Source organism: Oncorhynchus nerka, linkage group LG21, assembly GCF_034236695.1.
Source record: "Oncorhynchus nerka isolate Pitt River linkage group LG21, Oner_Uvic_2.0, whole genome shotgun sequence".
NCBI classification, from domain to species: Eukaryota; Metazoa; Chordata; class Actinopteri; order Salmoniformes; family Salmonidae; genus Oncorhynchus; species Oncorhynchus nerka.
This window is the reverse complement of record NC_088416.1, coordinates 6,506,948-6,533,843: the sequence shown is the minus strand read 5'-3', so window position 1 is coordinate 6,533,843 and position 26,896 is coordinate 6,506,948. Positions and strand designations below refer to the sequence as shown.

General features: G+C 42.7%; 3 protein-coding genes across 7 annotated transcripts in view; all 3 read left to right on the top strand.

The window, feature by feature from the left end:
* The first annotated feature begins 142 nt into the window (after positions 1 to 142).
* On the top strand, positions 143 to 7,994 carry LOC115103723 (arf-GAP with dual PH domain-containing protein 2-like). Its single transcript, XM_029624617.2, is given in 12 exon segments — positions 143 to 686; positions 1,350 to 1,480; positions 1,659 to 1,713; positions 1,716 to 1,749; positions 2,024 to 2,112; positions 2,307 to 2,419; positions 5,795 to 5,941; positions 6,017 to 6,100; positions 6,217 to 6,279; positions 6,407 to 6,484; positions 6,605 to 6,796; positions 6,994 to 7,994. Coding segments are annotated over 12 exon segments (1,089 nt in total). The 5' UTR covers positions 143 to 598; the 3' UTR covers positions 7,009 to 7,994.
* A 6,177-nt stretch (positions 7,995 to 14,171) lies between these two features.
* Positions 14,172 to 17,257, top strand: LOC115103542 (E3 ubiquitin-protein ligase TRIM65-like). 4 transcript variants are annotated; one of them, XM_029624378.2, is made up of 5 exons: positions 14,172 to 14,406; positions 14,913 to 15,111; positions 15,345 to 15,446; positions 15,573 to 15,711; positions 16,566 to 17,257. In XM_029624378.2, the coding sequence occupies exons 2-5, from the start codon at positions 14,920 to 14,922 to the stop codon at positions 17,123 to 17,125; spliced, it is 993 nt and encodes a 330-aa protein (XP_029480238.1). In that variant the 5' UTR covers positions 14,172 to 14,406; positions 14,913 to 14,919; the 3' UTR covers positions 17,126 to 17,257. The 4 variants fall into 4 exon arrangements, with proteins under 4 accessions (XP_029480238.1, XP_029480237.1, XP_029480235.1 ...); XM_029624377.2 differs by having other exon boundaries at positions 14,172 to 14,465; XM_029624375.2 differs by having other exon boundaries at positions 14,172 to 15,111; positions 16,569 to 17,257.
* Positions 17,258 to 17,352: 95 nt separating this feature from the next.
* LOC115103722 (mitochondrial Rho GTPase 1-A) overlaps positions 17,353 to 26,896 on the top strand; it is a 32,724-nt gene continuing 23,180 nt past the window's right edge. For both annotated transcript variants that reach the window (XM_029624613.2, XM_029624612.2), the window contains exons 1-6: positions 17,353 to 17,739; positions 25,132 to 25,190; positions 25,459 to 25,540; positions 26,087 to 26,130; positions 26,230 to 26,283; positions 26,403 to 26,455. In XM_029624613.2, the coding sequence (XP_029480473.1) occupies positions 17,703 to 17,739; positions 25,132 to 25,190; positions 25,459 to 25,540; positions 26,087 to 26,130; positions 26,230 to 26,283; positions 26,403 to 26,455 (329 nt within the window). In that variant the 5' untranslated portion in view covers positions 17,353 to 17,702. The remainder of the gene's footprint in view (positions 17,740 to 25,131; positions 25,191 to 25,458; positions 25,541 to 26,086; positions 26,131 to 26,229; positions 26,284 to 26,402; positions 26,456 to 26,896) is intronic.

Genomic DNA, 26,896 nt, shown 5'->3' with positions numbered 1-26,896 from the left:
CGCCAATCTCACGCCGATGCAGAAACAAGGATCATGCATACTTGGTTCCGAGGCACTTTATGTCCCCCCCTCTCCAGGTTCTTGAAGCTGCATTTAAAATCTCACTGACTTTCATCTCAAGTGCAAACTTCGTCAAAGATGTCTTCGTTTTTATTAGGATATTTTATTTATATTTCAATATGAATTAACTTTGGTGACATTATCAAGACATTATATATTATCTCGATATAATTTGTTGGAATATATACCATACAATCAATTACAGTTGTTTTTCTTCGATATTACTATTCTGCCAGGCCTACTTGTCCGTTTATAAATTATACGTAATATATGGCAACGCTTTTTTCACTTCCCCTGCTCATTGTTATTTGAATAGTGAGTGTTTGTGTGGAGAACAATAAACGGCATGTTGCTATGCCAGTGAGAAAGGGAAACGTCGGCCTGTGAGCGCGGTCAAGTGCAACAACAACCAGAAAAATGTCCTGACACCTGTTATAGACGAAATACATTTGAAGTGAATGAAAAGGCATGGACCTAAGTAAAATAAGCAATTCGTTTGTTGGGACTTGATTGACGCAGAAGAATAGCCGATTTAATTATGGCAAGTCCGGAGAGAAATAAGAAGATTCTGCTTGAAATGGTGAAACAGCCCAGCAACGACCATTGTGCCGACTGTGGGGCCCCTGGTGAGTTATTTTTAATAAAATACATGTTAAACCATGATTGATAGCCTCTAACATTTGACATGTTTGGGTTACCATTGTGGCTAGGATTAGGTACAGATAGGAACTGTAAAACAAAAGTTTAAAGTAGTAAAATATTGACGGACCCCCAAACAAAAGCTATGTCTTCTATGTGACTATTTCATATTAATGATCGACTATTTCAGTGTGGTTGTCTATTGTTCATAGAATGTGGTGCATGAGCAAAAACCTAAGCCATGTAAGACAAGTGAGTTATAGTTGCTTTTATTTCACTGGATTTCACTGCTGATTATGTATTTACCATGACTGCGATGTGGTTGTCTCACCTAGCTATTTTAAGATTAATGCACTAACTGTAAGTCACTCTAAACGACTAACAAGTCAAATTATCACAACCATGGCATTTTTTAAAGAAGTTATTTTGGGGGAAGTAATAGTTAATTCAGACAATGATTATAATGGTTCCTCCTTTCCAGTAACTCTCTACAACTCATGAGCCAACCTTAGAAAAAACAACCAATCAAGGCATGACATACTACAAAGTCCAATATCCAAACTATAGTAATGTGGTTCAAAGGTATACAGGCTGCAAACATTTCAAGTGTCTGGTGGATTGATACAGTATCATATTACTGCTATTCACAGAGCCAGACTGGGCCTCATACAAACTTGGTGTGTTTGTATGTGTGAACTGTTCGGGGACACATCGGGACTTGCCTGCCATCAGCCGGATAAAGTCCATACGTTTGGATTTCTGGGATGATTCCTTAGTAGAGGTACAGTTTAACACGTTACAATAGCCCATTAGTGTACCAAGAACCTTTACACCTTGAAGGATGCACTCTCAAGCTCACACAATAATAGTCACCATCACCTTTGATGTTGTCATGTTATAAACATGCTTATTTATGTTATTATTATGTTATAACGTTCCTATTATGTTTCTAATTGTAGTTTATGAAGACAAGGGGTAACGCAGCAGCCAATGCGTTCTATGAGAAGTGTGTTCCTCCTTCTACTACCGGCCACAGGAGAAGGACTGTGTGTGAGTGGGACTATATCAATGTCTTCGTTCGCTCACTCAATTCAAGGAAGTGTGAATTGTGATGACTTGACAGTTGTTCATTCAGTGGAAGGATGCAGTATTATTTCAAGAGAAGAGGAAGAAATATATTGGTGTCGATTAGCCTACAATTGATTGAGTTGGCAAATACTGCAGGGTTTGTGGTCGAAGTTGAGTCATATATTGAACACAAAAAGTTTGTATTTTTAATATATTCGTTTTTGTATTTAAATCTAACCTTTTGGTTTCCTGACAGTGTTCTTAAAGATCAGTGGATACGTGCTAAGTATGAGAGGAGAGAATTCACAGGAGAGAGTAGCTCCCTTCAGCAAGGTTATAGTTCAGGTAAGTGCTAAATGTTGACAAGTCTCCATGGATAAGTCTATTTATTTTATTCAAATTGTCAAGGAACACAAGACATTTCCATACATCTCTGTCTACAGAGCAAGGCATAGAAACAAACGTACCAAAATACTGCGTATGAAGAGAGAAGGGATACTAACTAAATCAATGTTTTGTATTGGTTGGATCCCATTCAGGACTTTACGAAGGAATTCTATGGAAGAAAGGCAAGGACAACAAGCAGTTCCTGAAAAGGAGATTCCTGCTCTCTGAAACAGACTTCACCTTGAGATACTTCACCAAAGAGGATGTAAGTTGGTTGAAATGCAAAATACATTTCAGTTGAATGCATTCAGTTGTACAACTGACTAGGTATCCCCCTTTCCCTTTAAGTAGCTTCTCTCCATCTTCTTGGATCAGATAACCCAGCTAACAAAATGTCGTCCTGGGGACGTGCCCAGAAGGCTTTGGAAAAGTCACAGGGAACATCCCCTGTTACTTAAAACAATGGGACTCCCAACATCTTTCTCAGGTCATTACCAATCCCATGAGGTATGATCCCAAACACCCAGAAAAGGCTACTCTCCTTGATGTTATCCTCACAAATAATCCTGATAGGTATCAGTCTGGTGTTTTTCTGTAGTGACCTTAGTGATCACTGTATTCTGAATTGGCTGCTCAGTTAAATGACCTGTACTGATTTGTCATTGCTGAAAAACTTTAATGAGAAACCTTCCTTCATAACTATGATTACTCAGCTACACATGCCTCTCCCTAATGTCAATATGCCTTGTCTATTGCAGTTTTGGTTAGTGATTATTGTCTTATTTCACTGTAGAGCCTCCAGCCCTGCTCAATATGCCTTAGCTAGCCATTTTGCTCCACCCCGCCCCCCACACACACACACATGCAGTGACCTCACCTGGCTTAAATGGTGCCTCTAGAGACAAAACCTCTCTCATCGTCACTCAATGCCTAGGTTTACCTCCACTGTACATCATGCCATACCCTTGTCTGTACATTATGCCTTGAATCTATACTTCCCCGCCCAGAAATCTGCTCCTTTTACTCTCTGTTCGTAACGCACTAGACGACCAGTTCTTATAACCTTTAGCCGTACCCTTATCCTATTCCTCCTCTGTTCCTGGTGATGTAGAGGTTAACCCAGGCCCTGCAGCCCCCAGCATCACTCCCATTCACCAGGCGCTCTCATTTGTTGACTTCTGTAACTGTAAAAGCCTTGGTTTCATGCATGTTAACATTAGAAGCCTAAGTTTGTTTTATTCACTGCTTCAGCACACATCCTGTGGCGTTCTGCATTAGCATCGAATAGCCCCCGCAATATGCAACTTTTCAGGGAAGACAGGAACCAGTATGTATACTCAGTCAGTTAGGAAAGCTAAGGCTAGCCTTTTCAAACACAAATTAGCATCCTGTAGCACTAATTCCAAAAAGTTTTGGGACACTGTAAAGTCCATGGAGAATAAGAGCACCACCTCCAGCTGCCCACTGCACTGAGGATAGGAAACACTGTCACCACTGATAAATCTACGATAATCGACAATTTCAATAAGCATTTTTCCATGGCTGGCCATGCTTTCCACCTGGCTACCCCTACCCCGGCCAACACCTCAGCACCCCCTGCAGCAACTTGCCCAAGCCCTCGCTTCTCCTTCACCCAAATCCAGACAGCTGATGTTCTGAAAGAGCTGCAAAATCTGGATCCCTACAAATCAGCTGGGCTAGACAATCCGGTCCCTCTCTTTCTAAAATTATCTGCCAAAATTGTTGCAACCCCTATTAGTAGCCTATTCAAACTCTCTTTCGTATTGTCTGAGATCCCGAAAGATTGGAAAGCTGACGCAGTCATCCCCCTCTTCAAAGGGGGAGACACTCTAGACCCAAACTGTTATAGACCTATATCTATCCTGCCCTGCCTTTGTAAAATCTTCGAACGCCAAGTTAACAAACAGATCACCAACCATTTCGAATCCCACCATACCCCATTCTTGTGGGTCGGCCTAGGTGTATTGGTGTCTCTAAGGAGTCTTTGGTCTGGTTTTCTAACTACCTCTTTCAAAGAGTGCAATATATAAAGTCAGAACATCTGCTGTTTCAGCCCACCTGTCACCCCAATGCTCGATCCCAGGCCCCTCTTCTCAATTTACATCAACAACATACCTCAGGCAATAGGCTCTTATCCACTTACAGTGCATTCGGAAAGTATTCAGACCCCTATACTTTTTCCACATTTTGTTACTTTACAGCCATATCCTAAAATGGATTCAATTGTTGCACTGCACTGCATCCATTTATATGCAGATGATACAGTCTTACACGGAACCCAAACCGGCTGCGCGTGTGCGCCATCGTGCATACATTTATTTTGTCCCCCTACACCAAACGGAATCACGACACGCAGGTTAAAATATCTAAACAAACCCTGAACCAATTACATTCATTTGGGATCAGGTAGAAAAGCATTAAACATTGATGGCAATTTAGCTAGTTAGCTTGCACTTGCTAGCTAATTTGTCCTATTTAGCTAGCTTGCTGTTGCTAGCTAATTTGTCCTGGGATATAAACATTGAGTTGTTATTTTACCTGAAATGCACAAGGTCCTATACCTCGACAATTAATCCACACATAAAACGGTCAACCAAATCGTTTCTAGTCATCTCCTCCTTCCAGGCTTTTTCATCTTTGAACTTATATGGTGATTGGCATCTAAACTTTCATAGTATTACTACACCGACTGGCAACACAGTTCCTCTTTCAATCACCAACGTGGGTATAACCAATGAGGAGATGGCACGTGGATACCTGCTTCTATAAACCAATGAGGAGATGGGAGAGGCAGGACCTCCAGCGCGATCTGCGTCAGAAATAGAAAGGAGTTCTATTTTATCCCTTGGCGACGCAGACGCTCGTTGACGGGCGTGACCAGTGTGGGTGCAATAATTGAATAACATAGATTTCTAAATGTATTTTGCAATGACGTGACGCCAGCGGTGTGGTCAGCCTATTATACTCAGCTGGCTCCTCCCCAGATTTTGTGTGTCATGCCCTGCAACAAAGCTTAGTGTCCAGCAGTCTTTCTCTGCCCTTAACCTTGTTCTGAACACATCCAAAACAAAGTTTATGTGGGAGAGTAGGAAGAGTGTCTTACTGACACTGGTGGCTGCTTCGCATGTTAAAAAAAAAAAAAATCTCTACCATTTCGCCCTTTGTGCTGTTGTCTGTGTCTAACAATGTTTGTGCCATGTTTTGTGCTGTTACCATGTTGTGCTGCTGCCATGTTGTGATGCTACCACGTTGTGCTGTTGCCATGCTGTGTTGCTACCATGTTGTGCTGTTGCCATGCTGTGTTGCTACCATGTTGTTGTCATGCTACGTTTTTGTCATGCTGTGTTGCTGCCATCATGCTGCGTTTCTGCCGTGTTGTTGTTTTAGGTCTCTTTATGTAGTGTTGTGGTGTCTCATTTGTCGTGATTTGTTTTGTCCATTTAAAAAACATTTTTTTATCCCAGCCCCCATCGCCGCAAGAGGCCTTTCTCTCTTGCTAGGCCGTCATTGTAAATAAGAATTTAATGTTAATTGACTTACCTGGTTAAATAGATGTTAAATATAAAATACCTGAGAAGGGATCATTATAATGCTGCCTGTTGTGTATTATTGACCCTAGTCCAAGAAGCCCAAAGCAGTCATCTCTATGAAGGACCTCAATGCTGTGTTCCAGCCGGAAAAGATAGGCCACGCCCACGGGCTGCAAATCTCCTACCTGGAGGAAGAACGGACCAGAAACCTGTTTGTTTACCATGACAACAGCCAGGTAATGACAAATGACAAACTCAATTGAAACGTTGTCATGAAGACTCGGGGTCAAATTTCTCTCTCCTACTTCTAGGAAATTGTGTCCTGTTTCAATGCGATTCGGGCCACCCGGTTTGCTTACCTCAAGAAAGTCAATCCTAATGCCAGGGACAGTGACGTGAGTTCAATGTCTTGTATCGCCGTAATTGACATGATATGTCACAGGTGACGTCATCCTTTCAAGGACTCCCTCTGTACAGATCTGTCATCCTTTCTATGTTTTTGCTTGTGCAGCTCGTACCTTTGATAACCAGAAGTAGCATTAAAGAAGGCTACATGGAGAAAACCGGCCCAACGGTTAGTAATCCATCAAATTCATTGAACATAGTGAAGTTCTAAAGTGATATACGCCGAGAGCACCAGAAACTCAACCTGTGTGATGCTCAGCCAGGGCTGATTCTGTGCCTTCTGTGTCTGTTCTTAGCAATGGGAGCCATTCAAGAAGAGATGGTTCATCTTAAACTTAACGGACAGAAAGCTGTCCTACTTCAAATCTTCACTGGTAATGACAACAGAGAATAATGCTTAAGACATTTGTATTTGTGGAGAAGAATGTTGCAAAGTGTGTGTGTGTGTGTGTCTGGCAGTCTCTATTTGTGTATTGCTGTGTGTCTGTCTATAGGATGCCTTGGAACTGGGAGCTGTCTTCATCGGCACAGAGGGCCATGGCTACTCTGTGAGGGAGGGCCAGCCTAAGGGGAGCCGCAGTGGCAGGTGGAGGTTCGGGGTCACCTTGGAGACGCCAGACAGGCAGTTTGTCTTCCTGTGTGACCAGGAGCAGGACCAGAGGGAGTGGATAGAAGCCTTCAAACTAGTAATCTCCCAGCCTATGCTACCGCAGCACTACAACAGTATGAAGACCATTCACTGTTCACCATGTTTACAATATACCAGCAGCATGAGACTTACGATTATTGTAAAAGTGGTCAATGACAGAAAATTATACCCTTTGAGTAGCTGAAATAATTTTCTTTTTTATTATTGAACATTTGTCTTTATTTGTTATTTCAGCTGAGGCAAACATGAGAAGGATGAAAAAATGAATGGTGTAAAAACCCGAGGGAAGGAAAACACGATTCACAGGAAGAAATGGCAATGTGTGAGGCTGGCTGCCTGTTTCAGAGAGCCTACCAGTGGCAGGGTGGAGGCTTCTCACAAGAGGTGATCAGTGAACTCTTCAATGGAGTCATGTTTATCGGAAAATGAGGAGAGGCTAAATGAACTCAGGCTAAAGAGGCTAAACGAACTGAAGAGCTGCCAATGTGGACCAGCACTGGTAACCATTGCAAATCACCATTATCCAGGGCACCTTGCAAACCAGTGACAGGACTGCATATTATGAGATGGGAACTGATGGCATTGTCGGGGATATTGGGAATGTAATATATACTTTCTATTAACTAATGTGTATATACACTGAATGCATAAAACGTTAAGGACACCTGCTCTTTCCATGACAGACTGACCAGGTGAAAGCTATGATCCCTTATTGATGTCACTTGTTAAATCCACTTCAATCAGTGTCGATGAAGGGGAGGAGACAAGTTAAATAAGGATTTGTCAGCCAATGGAGACATGGATTGTGTATGTGTGCCACTCAGACGGTGAATGGGTAAGACAATTGAAGACTATTGAAGTGCCTTTGAACAGGATATGGTAGTAGGTGCCAGGCGCACCGGTTTGTGTCAAGAACTGCAACGCTGCTGGGTTTTTCATGCTCAATAGTTTTACGTGTGTGTCAAGAATGGTCCACCACCCAAAGGACATCCAGCCAACTTGACACAACTGTGGGAAGCATTGGAGTCAACCTGGGCCATATTGGGCCTGCATCCCTGACACCTTGTAGAAGCCAAGACCTGATGAATTGAGACTGTTCTGAGGGGTGTTCCTAATATTTTGTACAGTCATTGTAAATAGAAAGCGAGAGACTGCGATACAATACTTTAATGGAGCTAGTAGAGTTCGTTTTTTGTATAACAGTTATTTTATAATACAGTGTTTTATTATCTTTGTGTTGATTGCAGCCTACTGTTATTTAAATGATTTTGCATGTCCTGTCTGTCATTGTTACATATGCCAATAGCACACACCAGTAAAAGTGAGTTAAACATTATTTATGTCCATATAGAGTACCCCTTGTGGTTCAAGAGGCAAAATATTCTTTAAGTTGTTGTTATACCTGTGACACTGTGATAACTACAGTAGCCATTACTTTCTTTACGACAATGTATACATGTACAAAGAGGCTGTTGTGGAAATTCTTACACAGGGACACTCAAAGTCAGTCTTAATATGAGTCATTTGTTTATTGTTAGCGTGCTGGAGAGGTTCCAACCAACTCAATGCACCATAGTACACATGTCAATCAGGAGCTCTGCTTGGGCAGTCCCAGCAGTTGTCTTATATACGGCTATACACATATAACATAATTCATTAATCATTACCGTTTCATTCATGTGACAGACCAATACCTCACGAGGTACTGTTCTCAAAATAAGGTCTGGGCATACTGCCAAATTGCAGCTACCGATAGTGAGGATTTGTTCAGTCAGCCACTTGCATGAACACAGAAATTGGTTTATAGAACAGCACATGAATAGAACACAGAAATGACTTATAAGAAAAGCACTAACATTAAAATTGCCATTACAAAGGCAGTCCCCACCTTTGCCAGGATGTTAAGGATGTTGCTCTGGGTGGCCATTCCACAAGAGCAACAGAACAGCCACCAACTCCCTGAGACAAATCAAATGCTCCTTTCGACCTGCATCCTGTGGTGCCTCACAGAGACTGGAGAACAGCCAGCAACACTGCCCCCACACCACTCTCCACCACTTGTCTCCCAGGAACTGCATGCAGATACACTGAGCTATGCCCAAACTGTACGCAGTCAAAGAGGCCCAATGCAGATTTGGGAGTCACACTGCCCTCCGCACCGCCCTCCTCACTTCCCGCCACAACTTCTCTCCCAGACTAGTTTTGGTTACCCTCCCTGCTCCCATCATCAGGACAGGCCGAGACACTCCTGCCCCCCATGGAAGCCCCAACCCTGCAACAGGAGCCACACCAAGGCCTCGTGTGCACACCCAGAATGCAGCACTGGCAGCCACTCCAGTCCTCTGTAGCAGCTCCACTCCTTTGGTGGGAGCTTCATCTGGGTGGACTGAGCTCTGTCAACACTGCTCTCCCAGTTCCCGGCCCAGCCCCTGCATACAGGGACTTAAGGGACGACTGCCAAATGCTCCGTTTGTTCAGCTCACGCTGTTGCCTGGGGCCTTGGCAAAGTCTCAGCTCACTCAACAAATAGCTGCAGATGACCCGTTGCCTGTTAGCTCTTATGGGACGAAGCTGAATACACCCTCTGACTTTAAATCTCGTAGGGGGCTTGGGCTAATGTGCCTAAATGTGCGAAATATGATTTAAAAAATGGACACACTTGACATTTGAGTACAAGACTAGTGACATTCTGGTTCTCTCTGAAACATGGTTCAATGGTTCTGTCTCTGATAAAGACATTGAAGTAAATTATTATAATGTATTTAGATGTGACAGATTACAGAAAGGGGGAGTGGCCATATATGTCAAATATAACTCAAGGTGTCATAAGATTCCCCCCCCCCCCCCCCCCCCAACATAAAAAATATTTTCACTCGACCCACCCCTTTTACTGTAAGATACATTTAACACCCTCCCCCCTCATTGTATGAACTAAAAATAATGTTAATGACCACAAGTAACAATAACTGTAGTGACCCTGTGTTCATAAATGTTGATATTTGCCCCGTCAGAATACTTTTGTAGAACAGTTGATACCATGCAGGGCTACTAGGACTGACCCCAATTTGGTCAACTGAGATTTCTCTGGGTTGAAAGGTCTCAAATATAAAGTACCAGTCAAAAGTTTGGACACACCTACTCATTCAAGGGTTTTTCTTTATTTTTTGAACATTTTTTTTACATTGTAGAATCATTGTGAAGACTTCAAATCTATGAAATAACAAATATGGAATCATGTAGTAACCAAAGTTAAAGAAATCTAAATATATTTTAGAATTTAGATTCTTCAAAGTAGCCACCCTTTGCCTTGATGACAGCTTTGCACATTCTTGGCATTCTCTCAACCAGCTTCACCTGGAATGCTTTTCCAACAGTCTTGAAGGAGTTCCCACATATGCTGAGCACTTGTTGGCTGCTTTTCCTTCATGCTGCAGTCCAACTCATCCCAAACCATCTCAATTGTGTTGAGGTCAAAAACATCCTGTGGCGGACTGCAATAGCATCGAATAGTCCCCGCGATATGCAACTGTTCAAGGAAGTCAGGAACCAATACACAAGTCAGTCAGGAAAGCAAAGGCTAGCTTTTTCAAACAGAAATTTACAGCCTGTAGCTCTAACTCCAAAAAGTTTTGGGACACTGTAAAGTCCATGGAGAACAAGAGCACCTCCTCCCAGCTGCCCACTGCACTGAGGCTAGGTAACAAGGTCACCACCGACAAATCCATGATAATCGAAAATTTCAATAAGCATTTCTCTACAGTTGGCCATGCTTTCCTCCTGGCTACCCCAACCCCGGCCAACAGCTCCCCCCCTCCCCCCTGCAGCTACTTGCTTTAAAGTAATGATGAACTATCGTTTCTCTTTGCTTATATGAGCTGTTCTTGCCATAATATGGACTTGGTCTTTTACCAAATAGGGCTATCTTCTGTATACCACCCCTACCTTGTCACAAAACAACTGATTGACTCAAATACATTGAGAAGGAAAGAAATTCCACAAATTAAATTTTAACAAGGCACAACTGTTAATTGAAATGCATTTCAGGTGACTACCTCATGAAGCTGGTTGAGAGAATGCCAAGACTGTGCAAAGCTGTCATCAAGGCAAATGGTGGCTACTTTGAAGAATCTCACATATAAAATATATTTTTTATTTGTTTAACACTTTTTGGTTAATACATTTACATTTACATTTAAGTCATTTAGCAGACGCTCTTATCCAGAGCGACTTACATGATTCCGTATGTGTTATTTTATAGTTTTGATGTCTTCAATATTATTCGACACTGTATAAAAAAGTAAAAATAAAGAAAAACCCTTGAATGAGTAGGTGTCCAAACATTTGACTGGTACTGTATTTTTCTTTTCATGGTACACAAGACACCCATGTGATTCGCGCCTGTCTCAGTGGACTAATCCATTTCTGAGGCTACGGGATGGGACAGTCCATCACTCTAAATTCCCTGTCTTAGGTCAGTTAGGATCACCACTTTATTTTAAGAATGTGAAATGTCAGAATAATTAGTAGAGAGAATGATTTATTTCAGGTTTTATTTCTTTCATCACATTCCCAGTGGGTCAGAAGTTACACTCAATTAGTATTTGGTAGCATTGCATTTAAATTGTTTAACTTGGGTCAAATGTTCCAGGTAGCCTTCCACAAGCTTCCCACAATAAGTTGGGTGAATTTTGGCCCATTCCTCCTGACAGAGCTGGTGTAACTGAATCAGGTTTGTAGGCCTCCTTGCTCGCACACACCTTTCAGTTCTGCCCACACATTTTCTATGGGATTGAGGTCAGGGCTTTGTGATGGCCACTCCAGTACCTTGACTTTGTTGTCCTTAAGCTATTTTGCCACAACTTTGGAAGTATGCTCGGGGTCATTGTCCATTTGGAAGACCCATTTGCGACCAAGCTTTAACTTCCTGACTGATGTCTTGAGATTGTTGGTCCCATATATATACCCCTTAATTTTCCTTCCTTGTGATGCCATCTATTTTCTGAAGTGCACCAGTCCCTCCTGCAGCAAAGGACCCCCACAACATGATGCTCCCCGTGCTTCACGGTTGGGAGGCGTTTCTTTGGCTTGCAAGTCTCCCCCTATTTCCTCCAAACATAACGATGGTCATTATGGCTAAACAGTTCTATTTTTGTTTCATCAGACCAGAGGACATTTCTCCAAAAAGTATGATGTTTGTCCCCATGTGCAGTTTTATGGCGGTTTCAGGTTATGTGTGGCGTACAGCAGGTCAGCCACCAGGGGGAGACTTGTCGAGGCCTGGTGACAGACGGTGTATCAGTCACGAGGCGATGGCTCCATCTGCTGGATGTGCCAGGTCTCGACGGGTTCTCTGGCCAGGACTAATTGGCGCTGATTGGGAGTTGGTGAGTAATCAAGGGCTGATTGCTCACCAGCTGTGCAAGGCCCATAAAGCTGCCAGAAGGGCAGAACAATGGTGCAACTTGGGTTGTAAAATTCCTGGAACTTTCAATATATTCCATGTTTTTGCTGAAATCCCGGTGGGAGGATTATTGTTAAATGAATTATGGAGGACATCCAGGTGGTTGAGAGCCTCACTGCTGACGTCACCCACAACGATGCTTCTGTTTCTCATCTCCTTTCTTCATCCTTCTTCACACTCCAACCCCCCCCATCCCAACCTGACCTGCCCCCACCCCGAACCAATCTATTTTGGTTTTCAGTAAACTTTTTGTTGCATTTCATTTGAATGTGTTTTGAATCTCCATTGTAACCACAATATAATTATGTCTAATGAGGGTCAATTTCATAGTCACTTTACAGACATGGAATTATCATCAAATGTCATAGAATACAACCACAAATGCGGGGGTTTAGCAGTTCAACTTCAGTACTCATCAATAAATCACTGATTGACTTTCAACTCATAAGTGAGACAACCAAGGCAACGAAGCCAGCAGGGGGGCAACTGTGACATTGACATCATGGACAATGTACAATGATGGCAATATTGTGAAGGGGAAAGTGAACACTGTGCCAAATGTGTAAAACCACTCTGATTATCTTAAAGGTCCAATGTAAGACCACTCTGATTATCTTAAAGGTCCAATGTAAGACCACTCTGATTATCTTAAAGGTCCAATGTCTTTCCCCCTTCTGATGACCAGGTGGCGAATCGCATCTCTGCATGTCTGGCAGACATATCAGTGTGGATGACGGATCACCACCTCAAGCTGAACCTCGGCAAGACGGAGCTGCTCTTCCTCCCGGGGAAGGACTGCCCGTTCCATGATCTCGCCATCACGGTTGACAACTCCATTGTGTCCTCCTCCCAGAGCGCTAAGAACCTTGGCGTGATCCTGGACAACACCCTGTCGTTCTCAACTAACATCAAGGAGGTGGCCCGTTCTTGTAGGTTCATGCTCTACAACATCCGCAGAGTACGACCCTGCCTCACACAGGAAGCAGCGCAGGTCCTAATCCAGGCACTTGTCATCTCCCGTCTGGATTACTGCAACTCGCTGTTGGCTGGGCTCCCTGCCTGTGCCATTAAACCCCTACAACTCATCCAGAGTGCCGCAGCCCGTCTGGTGTTCAACCTTCCCAAGTTCTCTCACGTCACCCCGCTCCTCCGCTCTCTCCACTGGCTTCCAGTTGAAGCTCGCATCCGCTACAAGACCATGGTGCTTGCCTACGGAGCTGTGAGGGAACGGCACCTCAGTACCTCCAGGCTCTGATCAGGCCCTACACCCAAACAAGGGCACTGCGTTCATCCACCTCTGGCCTGCTCGCCTCCCTACCACTGAGGAAGTACAGTTCCCGCGCAGCCCAGTCAAAACTGTTCGCTGCTCTGGCCCCCCAATGGTGGAACAAACTCCCTCACGACGCCAGGACAGCGGAGTCAATCACCACCTTCCGGAGACACCTGAAACCCCACCTCTTTCAGGAATACCTAGGATAGGATAAAGTAATCCTTCTCACCCCCCCTTGAAAGATTTAGATGCACTATTGTAAAGTGGCTGTTCCACTGGATGTCTTAAGGTGAACGCACCAATTTGTAAGTCGCTCTGGATAAGAGCGTCTGCTAAATGACTTAAATGTAAATGTAAATGTAAGACCACTCTGATTATCTTAAAGGTGCAATGTAAGACCACTCTGATTATCTTAAAGGTCCAATGTAAGACCACTCTGATTATCTTAAAGGTCCAATGCAGCTTTTCACAATATCAAATCATTTCTGATAACAGTTATGTACCTTATTATAATTGTTTCAATTAAAAAGTTTTTTTTTTTAACAATTATGCAACAATTATGCTAGGAGTGGCCTGGGTAGGAGAAGAAAACTGAAAACGACCTGTTATTGGCAGAGAGGTTTGGAACTGTCTTATTTATTGGTCTATTAACTCATTTACCGTTTGGTGACGTCACTAGCCAGGCCAAAACTCCATCCCACCAAAACAGGCAGAAATTGCAGGCGGTCTTTTAAAACAGCTCTTACACTAAAGGAGCATTATTTAAATTTTCACACCTGCACAATTTATTGTGGAAATATATATAAAACATTTAAATCGCGTTTTTGACTCCGCTGAACCTTTAAAAGAAAAAAAGGATGGTGATCTGCACATCGCACACTTGAGAATACCAGGTTGGGCAAAAAAAACGAATCAGGTGGGAATACAACCATGCTTTCAGTAGGAAAGCATTTTCTGGTTATAGACAGTTTTGAGGTGAGTGAATATATTAACCAGAAAAATGGCAGACTTGGAAAGTGTCTAATTTTTTAACAATTATAATACAACCAACAGACGTTATACACGACAAGCCTACAGTTGCATTCATTGACATATTCTCATTACACCTCTCAGCAATGAGCATCAGCCTCAAGACACACAGACACACACACTATATTTCCCTGCGTTCAAACACACACACAGAAAGAGAGAGATCATTAATTAGGTGTTTTTTTCATTAATTAGATACATGTATTTGTTCTTTGAGAGGGAAATCCCGTTTTACTGTACTTTCGGTTTCAATTCAGGCATTCCAGCCTACACACACCGAACCGCAATGGCGTTACTACTTGAAGAACTTCTTACAGATATAGGAAAATATCTCACATGTTCAATATGCCTTGACATTTTCACTGATCCAGTGACTTTAACTTGTGGCCACAGTTATTGCATGAAATGTTTAGAGGATTGTCTACGTGGAAGAGCGAAGACGAAGAAGGATTGTCCCGATTGCAGAGGAAAAATTCGACCAGGTTTTAAACTGTATAAAAATGTTACACTTTGTAACATCGTGGATGTTCATTACAACCATAAACGTTTTGCATCCACTGAAGAATTTACAAAAGGACATGAAATGGAAGCAGTAAGTTATTATATATATATTTTTTAAATTAACAGACTAGGCTTATTGACTCCTGTCACGATCAACGTCGCTACATAATAACACGCAATTTAAAATAGGAATGAATCAGGTTGGAGGATTCACTTTTTATATTTTACCATAAACAAGGGCACAACTGTAAATAACTTTATGCTAGTTATCAAATAGTATAAATAGTTTAATTGTATTATGATATTACATTATATAATTGTCAGGACTTCAATAAGGATAAAGCTGAAGAATGTGTGGCCTCACACTCACAACAGACTGATATCAACAGACCATCTGAGCTTGGAGGTACTATACAACAGCAACAGGTAAACATTCCCGATACAGTATTTACAGTAGGCTACAACTTCCTCCTTAGTCGGTATTCTTTTTTAAAGATGATATTTTTTAAAGTTAATTTTCATGCTCCTGTGTTGTGTTATCTTGTCATATAGATGGAGGACCCTGTTGTTATAAATGACACAAGCTCAGAAGTGACAGATGACCGGTGTCCTGATGTAACAGCCTCCCATGATGGCCGGGTTCAGGAGGTGCCCATCTCCCCTCCCTCAAATGACAGATACAGTGCTGAAGGTAGACTGTAGAATTTGTCCTATTCTTGAGCCTCATTTGAATATTACTCCTTATAATGTACTGAATACTCTATAAATATAATGTACTATTTTCACCAATCAACCACTAGATGGGGTAGCCTATATACAGTATAGCCATTCAACGATATCTGTGTCATTAGAGTACATCAGATACCAGTGGTGTAAAGTACTTGAATAAAAATACTAGCAGGACAGGAAAATGGTCTAATTCACACATTTATCAAGAAAACAAACCAGGTCATCCCTACTGCCTCTGATCTGGTGGACTCACTAAACACATACTTTGTTTGTAAATGACGTTGGAGTGTGCCCCTAGCTATCCGTAATTTAAAAACAAAAAAATTGTGCTGTCTAGTTGGCTTAATATAAAGAATTTGACATGATTTATACTTTTACTTTTGATACTAAAGTATATTTTAGCAATTACTATTAATTTTGATACTTAAGTATATTTAAAACCAAATAATTTTAGACTTTTACTCAAGTAGTATTTTACTGGGTGACTTTCACTTTTACTTCAGTCATTTTCTATTAAAGGAAAACTCCACCCAAAAACTATCTTTTGGTATTTGCAAAATGCATCATACAGGGATGATTTCTGTATTTGCTGACAAGCAAAACATTGCCGGACTTTGTCAACAATGAACTAATGAAACAAATACCAAAATATAGTTTTTGGGTGAAATTTTCCTTTAAGGTATCTTTACTTTTACTCAAGTATGACAGTTGGGTACTTTTCTCCATCATGGTCATATACAATAGGCTGAAAACTTTAGTACATTCATCTAATGACTTCAAGCTAACATTTTGTCCATATCTGGCCATGTCTGTCAGCAGGCTTCGCCCCTCCACCCCATCCCCTGCCTGGGGCCAGCTTCTCCTGGCTCACCTTCAACCCAGCCCAGGGCCACAGGTGCCTGACCTTCCTACCCAATGAGCACAAAGTGGTGACCAAGAGGACGTCCTCTGCATGCCACGACGGCCGCTTTGACATCAGCCAGTGGATGGCGGAGCAGGAGTTCAGCGAAGGCTGCCACTATTGGGACGTGGATACGTCGGCGAGCGTGGGCTGGGCTGTCGGGGTTTCCTACCCCAGCATTGGCCGCAGAGATCAGCTGGGTCGCACAGCCAACTCCTGGTGCCTGGAGTGGAGCAGGGACAAGCTGTGCTACTGGCACGATAACATAGGGGTGTTTATCAAACATGGCTGCCCCAGTATCGTTAGACTGGCTCTGGATGTGACGAATGGGATCTTGTCGTTTTATAGCCTGTCTGACAGTCAGACTCTGCTGCATTGTGTGGAGGAGGGATTCACAGAGCCAGTGAGGCCAGTCTTCTGGCTGTTTGGGCTGAAGCTAAACAATGCTCTGTCCTTTCCTCCTTGGGTGTCATAAGGTGATGTGAGGATGGGGACAACATAAAGAGTTGTCTGTTTATCAATGAGATAAATAAAAAACCATTTTTAGTAATGAATATATTTAGCACAATATTCCTATTAGATGTCAAAATAAAATGACAATCACCTATATGTTTGTATGTTGCTTTTTTATTTCACCCAAAGAATGTATGGAGTTTAGCGTTGTTGTATTAGCTGTACAATATTTGTCCCCTCGCGCGCCTCGTTGGAGGCGGGTCGTAACTTCAGGTTCAGGCTAGCTTGCGCGGTCGTATCATTCAAGTTTGCGTGCAGAAGAATGACTAATAATATCAATGTCGACAGGAGCATCTAAGATTTATGTCTGAGAGGTTAATTCTTTCAAAGGAGCCGTTCGGAAATATCGTTCAGTGCAGGGTATTTACTACGAACGCAGCGCGGTGTCAGTTAGGTTTATGTTGGTGAAGCTCAACTGGGAAAATGCAAACGTAAGCCAGGCCAGATAGCTGAACGCTGGCTGGCTGTAATTCAACCACACGAGAGCATAAATGATTTCATGAACGAATTTGCAGAGTTGGTCTTCAACAGTGGTGAAGATGCGGAAGGACGTCAGAATATTACTGGTGGGAGAGCGTAAGTGGATTTGTTTTGGTCTACTTTGTAGTTCTGTTTTACTGTCGAGCCCGAACCTGCATGCATGACAGACAGCTGGAGGAGCGCGTGATGCTGATGAAAGGACTCGGAGGAGTAAAGTTATCTAGCTAGCTGTGTTCCACTAGGTTCATCCAGTTTTAAAGCGAACGTTACACTACCACACACCATGATGTTAACTACACTACTAGTAGTGTCATAACATAGCTATCTAGCTAGTATCCTAAGCCATTTGATGTTTAGATCCAAGTGACATTGGCTATTTACCATCTGAATTTGATGTTGACTGCCTGTCCACATGACATGTTTGTCATATGAATGCATGGATTGCCTTTGCTATCTAAGCAATTTGCTCTAGCTACATGTCAGCTTTAGTTGATGTGTTCAAAACATTCACTCTGACTCACCTAGGCAGCATCTGTCCACTTTAAAGATACTCTTGGCAATGTAGCTTATGTGGACACCCCTTCAAATTAGTGGATTTGGTTATTTCAGCCACACCCTTTGCTGACGGGTGAATAAAATCAAGCACACAGCCATACAATCTCCATAGACAAACATTGGCAGTAGAATGTCCTATTATGAAGTGGTAGGCCACACAAGCTCTCAGCACGGGACCGCCGAGGGTTGAAGCGCGTGAAAATCTTCTGTCCTCAGTTGCAACACTCACTACCGTGTTCCAAACTGCCTCTGCAAGCAATGTCAGCACAATAATTGTTTGTCGGGAGCTTCATGAAAGGGGTTTCCATGGCCGAGCAGCCGCACACAAGCCTAAGATCACCATGCGCAATACCAAGCGTCGACTGGACTGGTATAAAGCTCGCCACCATTGGACTATGAAGCAGTGGAAACGCGTTCTCTGGAGTGATAAATCACCATCTGGCAGTCCCACGGTGAAATCTGGGTAGTGTCAACTGTAAAGTTTGGTGGAGGAAGAATAATGGTCTGGGGCTGTTTTTCATGGTTTGGGCTATGGAGTTCCAGTGAAGGGAAATCTTAACGCTACAGCATAAAATGACTTTCTAGACCAGTCCTGGGGATTATTTTCCATGCAGGGCAACATTAGAATATATTTTTGCCATTGCATGCCAGAATCATATTACAGGATTATACATCATGTGTATGACTGTGTTGACAGATATATCTACTGTAAATCACGTCCAGATATGCTACTTAACTTTTTTAACATGCACAGAAATAAACCACATTCATGTTCTCCTTTTGGTAGGTATTTTCATTATTAAACATGCAATGAACTACACGGAGGGAAAAGTACACTGTGCATTCAGCACCACGGACAGAACCCTTGTTAACGGGTATGCACAAAAACACGAGAGTGAGAGCTCAACATTACATTTAAACTACTCAATCAGTGTGAGGAGTGAAGTCTCTGATGGGCTTTGACTAGAACAGTGAAGTCAGGTATAGTTTCTGACCTTGCTATGCGCAGGATGGCTCAGAGGTGAGAGTCGGTAAGACATGATCTGTGCCGCCTTGACTTGTATATTTCATCACTGAAAATGTCTGTTCACATACAGAGGTTGACCCAAACAGTACAAACATCTTCTGAGCATGACTCCTAATCTTCGGAAGGTTTTGTTCATCGAGAGATGCATAGAACCTCGTCAGTGACATTGTTCTGAATAGTTCTCCAATCACTGCATCAGACTGAAGATCGATAAGCTCAAGTTGCAGGTCAGTGGGAGCGTTATCCACACTGAAGGTGAAAGGAGAGGAAACCAACAGCATTTCATTTTCCAACACTTTGAAATCCTCAAAACGACCAGAACTCACTGTTCAAAGCGCGCAGCAGCGATGTATAACGTAACTTCTCCTGCTGGTCATCTGATAGGGAACAGACTAGTAGTGTTGGAAGGTGGGTGAGATTGTTGGCTTCTACTTGGTGGGTCAGGAGGAGTACTTTTCCCTTGAAGGCTTTGTCAATGTACACTCTGCATTCATTGTCTACTTTTCTTTGAAAAAAAATCTTTGCGCTATTTCTAGCTAGCTACTATTTGTAACTGTGATGTGTGTCAGCCTGTCATTCACTGTCTGTCCTCGTGCAGTTATTTATACGTGCCTTCAAAATAAATGTCCAACAAGCGGTAGGAGTTAAATCATTAAACAAAGGCGAGTATTCATTGGGCTTTTAATTTGAATAACAAATTCGTTTTTCAAAACTTTACTATCGCAAAATCTTTGATCTGAGCATGATTCCCTTCCAACTCTGTGGCAACAGTTTGGGGAAGGCCCTTTCCTTTTTCAGCATGACAATGCCCCTGTGCACAAAGCGAGGTCCATACAGAAATGGTTTGTCGAGATCGGTGTGGAAGAACTTGACTGGCCTGCGCAGATCCCTGACCTCAACCGCATCGAACACTAATGCTCTTGTGGCTGAATGGAAGCAAGTCCCCGCAGCAATGTTCCAACATATAGTGGAAAGCCTTCCCAAAAGAGTGGAGGCCGTTATAGCAGCAGCGGGGGGGAGCAATTCCGTATTAATGCCCATGATTTTGGAATGAGATGTTCGACAAGCAGGTGTCCACATACTTTTGGCAATGTGTATGATTCTCTCTAATAACAGGGTTTCTTATACAGTGCCTTCGGAAAGTATTAAGACCCCTAGGCTTTTTCCACTTTTTGTTAGGTTACAGCCTTATTGTAAAATGGATTAAATAAAACATTATCAACAATCTCCACAGAATACCCAATAATGACAAAATGAAAACAGGTTTTTAGAAATGTTAGCAAATTTATTAAAAATAAAAAACACCTTATTTACATAAGTATTCAGACCCTCTGCATTGAAATTGAGCTCAGGTGCAACCTGTTTCCATTGAATATGGAATGGAGATGATATGTTTCTACAACTTGATTGGAGTCCGCCTGTGTTTAAATTCAATTGATTGGAAATGATTTGGAAAGGTACACGCCTGTCTACACCACAGTTGACTGTGCATGTCAGAGCAAAAACCATGCTATGAGGCCAAAGGAATTATCCGTAGAGCTCTGAGACATGATTGTGTTGAGGCACAGATCTGGGGAAGAGTACCAAAACATTTCTGCAGCATGGAAGGTCCCCAAGAACATATTGGCCACCAAGACTCTTCCTAGAGCTGGCCACCCGGCCAAGCTGATCAATCAGGGGAGAAGGGCCTTGGTTAGGGAGGTGACCAAGAACCCGATGGTCACTCTGACAGAGCTCCAGAGTTCCTCTGTGGAAATGGTTGTCCTTCTGGAAGGTTTTCCCATCTCTGCAGCACTCCACCAATTAGACCTTTATGGTAGAGTGGCCAGACGGAAGCCACTCATTAGTAAAAGGCACATGACCGCCCGCTTGGAGTTTGCCAAAAGGCACCTAAACACTCAGACCATGAGAAACCAGATTCTCTGGTGTGATGAAACCAAGATTGAACTCTTTGGCTTGAATGCCATGCATCACGTCTGGAGGAAACCTGACACCATCCCTATGGTGAAGCATCATGCTGTGGGGATGTTTTTCAGCGGCAGGGACTGGGAGACTAGTCAGGATCTAGGCAAAGATGACCGGTTCAAAGTACATGGGAGATCCTTGATGAAAACCTGCTCTAGAGCGCTCAGGACCTCAGACTGGGGCGAAGGTTTACCTTCCAACAGGACAACGACCCTAATCACACAGCCAAGACAACGCAGGAGTGGCTTCGGGACAAGTCTCTGAATGTCCTTGATTGGCCCAGCCAGAGCCCGGACTTGAACCTGATCAAACATCTCTGGAGAGACCTGAAAATAGCTGTGCAGCAACGCTCTCCATACAGAGCTTGATAGGATTTGCAGAGAAGAATGGGAGAAACTCCCCAAATACAGGTGTGCCAAGCTTTAGGGTCATACCCAAGAAGACTCAAGGCTCTAATTGCTGCCAAAGGTGCTTCAACAAAGTGCTGAGTAAAGGGTCTGAATACTTACAGGTGAAGTCGGAAGTTTACATACACCTTAGCCAAATACATTTAAACTCAGTTTTTCACAATTCCTGACATTTGATCAAAAGATTCCCTGTCTTAGGTCAGTTAGGCTCACCACTTTATTTAAAGAATGTGAAATGTCCGAATAATGGTAGAGCGAATGATTTATTTCAGCTTTTTATTTATTTCACCACATTCCCAGTGGGTCAGAAGTTACACTCAATTAGTATTTGATAGCATTGCCTTTAACTTCTTGGCGCACCCATCATGTTAGCGGGATCATTTTCATCAACATCCGCTGAATTGCAGAGCGCCAAATTCAAATTAAATTATTAAAAATATTTAATTTTCATGAAGTCACAAGTGCAATATAGCAAAACACCGCTTAGCTTGTTTTTAATCCACCTGGCATGTCAGATTTCAAAAAAGCTTTACAGCAAAAGCTATCGAAGCGTTTATGTAAGGACCGCAGCAAAGTAGATTGGTCATGAAAGTCAGAAAGGCAATAAAATGAATTGCTTACCTTTGATCTTTGGATGTTTGCACTCACGAGACTCCTAGTTACACAATAAATGTTCCTTTTGTTGGAAAAATATTTTTTTAATATCCAAAAACCTCCATTTGGTTGGAGCATTTTATTCAGAAATCTACAGGCTCGTGCAGGTCATGACGGGCAGACACAAATTCCAAATAGTATCCATAAAGTTCGTAGAAACATGTCAAACGTTTTTTATAATCAATCCTACAATAAATAATCGATAATATTTCAACCGGACCGTAGCTTTTTCAATAGGAGAGCGAGAGAAAATGTCTGCTCCAAGCTGTTGCGCATGCAAAACTCTGCTGGCACCCAGCCATCCACGGACGCGATGTGATCCTTCTCGCTCTCTTTTCAGTATAAAAGCCTGAAACTATGTCTAAAAACTGTTCACACCATGTGGAAGCCATAGGGAAAGGAATCTGGTTGATATCCCTTTAAATGGAGGGAAGGCATGCAATGGACAGGGAGATTTGTTTCTCTTAGTCACTTCCTTGTTGGATTTTCCTCAGGTTTTCGCCTGCAATATCAGTTCTGTTATACTCACAGACAATATTTGGACAGTTTTGGGAACTTTTTAGAGTGTTTTCTAGCCTAATCTGACAATTACAGTGGGGCAAAAAAGTAATTAGTCAGCCACCAATTGTGCAAGTTCTCCCACTTAAAACCCGTAGCACTCACTTCCGTCATCATGAAGTGCTTTGAGAGATTAGTCAAGGACCATATCACCTCCACCCTACCTGACACACTCCAATTTGCTTACCGCCCCAATTGGTCCACAGACGACGCAATCGCAACCACACTGCCCTAACCCATCTGGACAAGAGGAATACCTATGTGAGAATGCTGTTCATCAACTACAGCTCAGCATTTAACACCATAGTACCCTCGAAACCCTGGGTTTCGACCCCACCCTGTGCAACTGGGTACTGGACTTCCTGACGGGCCGCCCCCAGGTGGTGAGGGTAGGTAACAACATCTCCACCCCGCTGATCCTCAACACTGGGGCCCCACAAGGGTGTGTTCTGAGCCTTCTCCTGTACTCCCTGTTTGTGGACGACACTACAGTGGTAGGCTTGATTACCAACAACGACGAGACGGCCTACAGGGAGAAGGTGAGGGCCCTCGGAGTGTGGTGTCAGGAAAATACACTCAACGTCAACAACACAAAGGAGATGACTGTGGACTTCAGGAAACAGCAGAGGGAGCACCTCCCTATCCACATCGGCGGTACAGTGGTGGAAAGTTAAGTTCCTCGGCGTACACATTAAGGACAAACTGAATTGGTCAACCCACACAGACAGCGTTGTGAAGAAGGCGCAGCAGCGCCTCTTCAACCTCAGGAGGCTGAAGAAATTTGGCTTGTCACCAAAAGCACTCACAAACTTCTACAGATGCACAATCGAGAGCATCCTGTCGGGCTGTATCACCGCCTGGTATGGCAACTACTCCGCTCGCAATCGTGAGGCTCTCCAGATGGTAGTAAGGTCTGCACAACGCATCACCGGGGGCAAACTACCTGCCCTCCAGGACACCTACACCACCCGATGTCACAGGAAGGCCATAAAGATCATCAAGGACAACAACCACCCGAGACACTGCCTCTTCACCCCGCTATCATCCAGAAGGCGAGGTCAGTACAGGTGCATCAAAGCTGGGACCGAGAGACTAAGACGGCTGTGTGGTCCCATGGTGTTTATACTTGCATACTATTGTTTGTACAGATGAACGTGGTACCTTCATGCGTTTGGAAATTGCTCCCAAGGATGAACCAGACTGGAGGTATACAAAATCTTTTCTGAGGTCTTTTTTCTTTTGATTTCTTTTGATTTTCCCATGATGTCAAGCAGAGGCACCTAATTTGAAGGTAGGCCTTGAAATACATCCACAGGTACACCTCCAATTGACTCAAATGATGTCAATTAGCCTATCAGAAGATTCTAAATCCATGACAACATTTCCTTGAATTTTCCAAGCTGTTTAAAGGCACAGTCAACTTATTGTATGTAAACTTCTGACCCACTGGAATTGTGATACAGTGAATTTTAAGTAAAATAATCTGTCTGTAAACAATTGTTGGAAAAGTTACTTGTGTTATGCACAAAGTAGATGTCCTAACCGACTTGCCAAAACTATAGTTTGATAACAAGAAATTTGTGGAGTGGTTGAAAAACAGGTTTTAATGACTCCAACCTACGTGTATGTAAACTTCTGACTTCAACTGTGATATTTCAGTTTATCTTTAATACATTTGCAAACTTTTCTAAAAGCCTGTTTTTGCTTTGTCATTATGGGGTATTATGTGTAGATTGATGAGGGGGAAAAAACGATTTAATCAATTTTAGAATAAGGTTGTAACGTAACAAAATGTGGAAAAAGTAAAGGGGTCTGAATACTTTCCAAATGCACTCCAATTGTTTATACAGGGACCCAGGGCTCTATCTTTCACATTTGCCAAATTCAATTCCCTTCCCTTCTAAAGCAAAGCCCTGTCGGGATTTAGTAAGCTGTCAAGTAGCTCTCTCTGGCCCATTCCCAATGCTCATGTCTTAGATTTGAGAGGCAACTTGGTGTAGGAGACCAGGGATAGCGATGCTGCTGCAGTGAAATGTTCTATCTCACCTTGTGTGTGTGTGTGTGAAGCACAGAGACAGACTGCCAATTTGTACAAGGCAAGCCTATCTCTTCATGCTGTTTGAAGTGTGCAGAGAAACGAATGCATGACAGGCTGCAACTCTAAAACAGTTACTTTACATGCACACGATAATAATGCAATATAAAGTGAGGCTGAGCAAATTGCCTCTCCCTCTGCCAAATCTAGAATTGAAAAGAGTCTCATTGCCAGGCGGGACACACAGCCTATATGACTTCCTCTTTGTCTCTCTCCCCCCCTGACAGCCAAGGTGGGGAAGACTTCCCTGATCATGTCCCTGGTCAGCGAGGAGTTCCCACAGGTGGTACGTAAAATAAGCTTCCTGGAACCTCTGTGTTTAGTAAATAGATTTAGTAAGAATGTCTATTCAGCCTAGGAAGCACTTTTCTCAAACAGAGTGCTTTGAGTTGTATCGGGTAGATGGATAACTCCCCGTGGGAGATGCACGTCTTGATGATCAGCAGTAGTACTAATAAACAGTTATACATGCATTACCTATGTAGAATGTACGCTTGGAGTATCCCATTGGTGTCTTTTTATGATGGTCATCCTTGGTTGGTTCCTTGTAACAGGTGCCCTACCGGGCTGAAGAGATCACCATACCGGCAGACGTCACCCCAGAGAGAGTTCCTACACACATAGTAGACTACTCCGGTACTGTAACTGTAACTAACTAACAGTGTAGCTATATATTTTTTTATTTCACCTTTTATTTAACCAGTTAGGCAAGTTGAGGACAAGTTCTCATTTACAACTGCGTCCTGGCCAAGATAAAGCAAAGCAGTTCGACACATACAACAACACAGTTACACATGGAGTAAAACAAACACAGTAGAAAAATAAGTCTATATACAATGTGAGCAAATGAGGTGAGATAAGGGAGGTAAAGGCGATGGTGGCGAAGTAAATACAATATAGCAATTAAAACACTGGAATGGTAGATTTGTCAGTAGATGAGTGTGCAAAGTAGCAAAATAAATACAGTAGGGGAAGAAGTAGTTTGGGATAATTATAGATGGGCTATGTACAGGTGCAGTGATCTGTGAGCTGCTGTGAGCCACGTATAATGTGTACCTTATCTCTGTTGTACTATGCAAACCATGGGTGTAAGCATGTTATTGTACATTCAAGCCATGTACACCGAACTACTACAATAATACTGTCCTGTAAATCACTAACTGCATGCTTTAACTTGCACAGAAGCGGAACAAACAGATGAGCAGTTGTCTTCAGAGATATCGAAGGTAATATTAGAATCAATGTTCAGTATTGTAGAAAGATGTGTGTCGAGATTTGAGACTACTGCCGAGTCCAGATTGTAATGGTTGTCGCTCCCTTTACAGGCCAATGTGATTTGCATAGTGTACGCCGTCAACAACAAGAAGTCCATTGAGAAGGTGAGTTTAGCCATAGTACTTGAAGTACTGTATGCACATTATGTTATGATATCAGCCAGTTCACACTCATGTTTTCTTTTTTTGTAATGTTGTATCTTCACCATCTTGTTTTCCTTTAGGTGACCAGCCATTGGATTCCACTTATAAATGACAATACAGACAAGGACAGCAGGTGAGGGATACAGTCTAGGTTTAGTTGTGGTTCTTATGGGTGGTTCGTATGTAGCCCAGTTCCTGCATGAGCTTTGCAATGGTTACGCTATCGTCTTAATGACCTATAACATGAAGAGTATGGGGGTTGCAGTGGTAGTAGTGGTATCCAATGTGGTGTGTTGCAATATTCAACCACTACCAGGGTTCACCCAGCTGGGTCACTGTGAAAGGCACTCTACATGCAGTTACATGAATGTGTTTTCTCCTAAATACATGATATATGCATGGATGTTTTCCTAAAGTTTTGAAAGAGGAGATGGGCACGTGTCATAGACACAAGTCCATGCTTTTCACAACGAGTCATTTCAGTAAATTGACACATTTTCTCAGTAGAACAGCAGTCTAGAAGTACAAGTCATGATGAGCCTAGCTTCATGCATGCAGACCCACCACTTGATAA